This window comes from Carassius carassius, chromosome 40, assembly GCF_963082965.1.
Source record: "Carassius carassius chromosome 40, fCarCar2.1, whole genome shotgun sequence".
Classification (NCBI taxonomy): domain Eukaryota; kingdom Metazoa; phylum Chordata; class Actinopteri; order Cypriniformes; family Cyprinidae; genus Carassius; species Carassius carassius.
In genome coordinates, this window is record NC_081794.1 from 29,009,921 (window position 1) to 29,012,420 (window position 2,500).

The 2,500-nt window shown below is 39.8% G+C and overlaps 1 protein-coding gene across 1 annotated transcript in view; it reads right to left on the reverse strand.

Moving 5' to 3' along the window:
• Window positions 1-2,500, reverse strand: part of LOC132122534 (formin-2-like) — a 62,205-nt gene that overhangs the window by 25,157 nt on the left and 34,548 nt on the right. Inside the window, exons 19-20 of the mRNA XM_059532908.1 lie at window positions 624-675; window positions 79-228 (exon numbers count right to left, since the gene is read on the reverse strand). Of these exons, the coding sequence (XP_059388891.1) occupies window positions 79-228; window positions 624-675 (202 nt within the window). The remainder of the gene's footprint in view (window positions 1-78; window positions 229-623; window positions 676-2,500) is intronic.

Consider the following 2,500-nt stretch of genomic DNA (forward strand, 5'->3'; position numbering starts at 1 on the left):
GCCAGTGCCGCTCCTGATCCTGGACTAAACAACTGTGGCGTTATGGAGGAAAGAGCTGCAGTGTGTTTGTTGACATACCTCTCCTGCAGGATGATCTTGTTCTTCTTCTTCCAAGCATCTTTAAAGTCTGTGGAGAACTCGTGCCAGACGGTGAAGAAGGTGTTGGGCGAAACCTCTTTCTCTCCACTCTTGGCCTTCACTGAGAAGAACACGCAGAGCTCCAGGAACCTGCCACACAAACCATCACAATCTGAGCTTTCAGAGAGAAACGAGTGTTTCCAGATGCTGTAGATACCAGCACATCTGAACAGAGCAGAACAGCATCATTTGCATTCATGTAAATGCATTTGCTGCTGTGTTCTAGGTGCTTTCCTCATAGAAATCTAACAGTTATGAGCGAAAGATCACAGAGAGGTGAAGATGCAGGACTCTTTTCATGCGGAAACATCTAGAAACCTCATCACAACTTACCACAGGCATCAACCTGAAGCATTATATTCAATCCTTTTAGATGCACTATATACACCATGCAGCTTTAAGCTATAGAATCATGCATTTTGTGTCTGTGTGTCTACTAAAAAAGGCAGAACCTGATCAGAGTAAAAGCAGAAATGATGCCTTACATTTTGTGGGTGTCACTGAGTTGCTTCTCTTGACTTTCCAGCTCTGTTTTTGCTGCAAGAAAATATATATGTATATATTACATGAAAACAGTCTAATCAGGATTCAAAAGGGCATGTGCATTTATTATATATTGCTTTATACAATACAGACTGAATCAAAGTAGCTTCGCAAAAGTAAAAAGGAAAATAAGTTTTAATGCTGCAAAATTCATTATGAAACAAATTCAATTTCAGCAGTAAAGCAGCAATTACAGAATACAATAGACAAACTGTGATGCATTTCCAAAGCTAATAACATCATAAATAACCTTTTGATATTTTTATACCTATTTAAACTGAACTGAGCTGGATGATGATATAACTGAATTCAATGATGAACTGCCTTTTTGCTATATTGACACGCTATTTTCCTATTTAATGTTGTTCAGCTGCTTTGTTACAATCTGTATTTTTAAAAGCACTATATAAATAAAGGTGACTTGACTATAAACGTATATATATTGCATATATACAACCCGAATTCCGGAAAAGTTGGGACGTTTTTTAAATTTTAATAAAATGAAAACTAAAAGACTTTCAAATGACATGAGCCAATATTTTATTCACAATAGAACATAGATAACATAGCAAATGTTTAAACTGAGAAAGTTTACAATTTTATGCACAAAATGAGCTCATTTCAATTTTGATTTCTGCTACAGGTCTCAAAATAGTTGGGACGGGGGCATATTTACCATGGTGTATGTAGCATCTCCTTTTCTTTTCAAAACAGTTTGAAGACGTCTGGGCATTGAGGCTATGAGTTGCTGGAGTTTTCCTGTTGGAATTTGGTCCCATTCTTGCCTTATATAGATTTCCAGCTGCTGAAGAGTTCGTGGTCGTCTTTGACATATATTTCGTTTAATGATGCGCCAAATGTTCTCTATAGGTGAAAGATCTGGACTGCAGGCAGGCCAGGTTAGCACCCGGACTCTTCTACGACGAAGCCATGCTGTTGTTATAGCTGCAGTATGTGGTTTTGCATTGTCCTGCTGAAATAAACAAGGCCTTCCCTGAAATAGACGTTGTTTGGAGGGAAGCATATGTTGCTCTAAAACCTTTATATACCTTTCAGCATTCACAGAGCCTTCCAAAACATGCAAGCTGCCCATACCGTATGCACTTATGCACCCCCATACCATCAGAGATGCTGGCTTTTGAACTGAACGCTGATAACATGCTGGAAGGTCTCCCTCCTCTTTAGCCCGGAGGACACGGCGTCCGTGATTTCCAACAAGAATGTCACATTTGGACTCGTCTGACCAGAAAACACTATTCCACTTTGAAATAGTCCATTTTAAATGAGCCTTGGCCCACAGGACACGACGGCGCTTCTGGACCATGTTCACATATGGCTTCCTTTTTGCATGATAGAGCTTTAGTTGGCATCTGCTGATGGCACGGCGGATTGTGTTTACCGACAGTGGTTTCTGAAAGTATTCCTGGGCCCATTTAGTAATGTCATTGACACAATCATGCCGATGAGTGATGCAGTGTCGTCTGAGAGCCCGAAGACCACGGGCATCCAATAAAGGTCTCCGGCCTTGTTCCTTACGCACAGAGATTTCTCCAGTTTCTCTGAATCTTTTGATGATGTTATGCACTGTAGATGATGAGATTTGCAAAGCCTTTGCAATTTGACGTTGAGGAACATTGTTTTTAAAGTTTTCCACAATTTTTTTACGCAGTCTTTCACAGATTGGAGAGCCTCTGCCCATCTTTACTTCTGAGAGACTCTGCTTCTCTAAGACAAAGCTTTTATAGCTAATCATGTTACAGACCTGATATCAATTAACTTAATTAATCACTAGATGTTCTCCCAGCTGAATCTTTTCAAA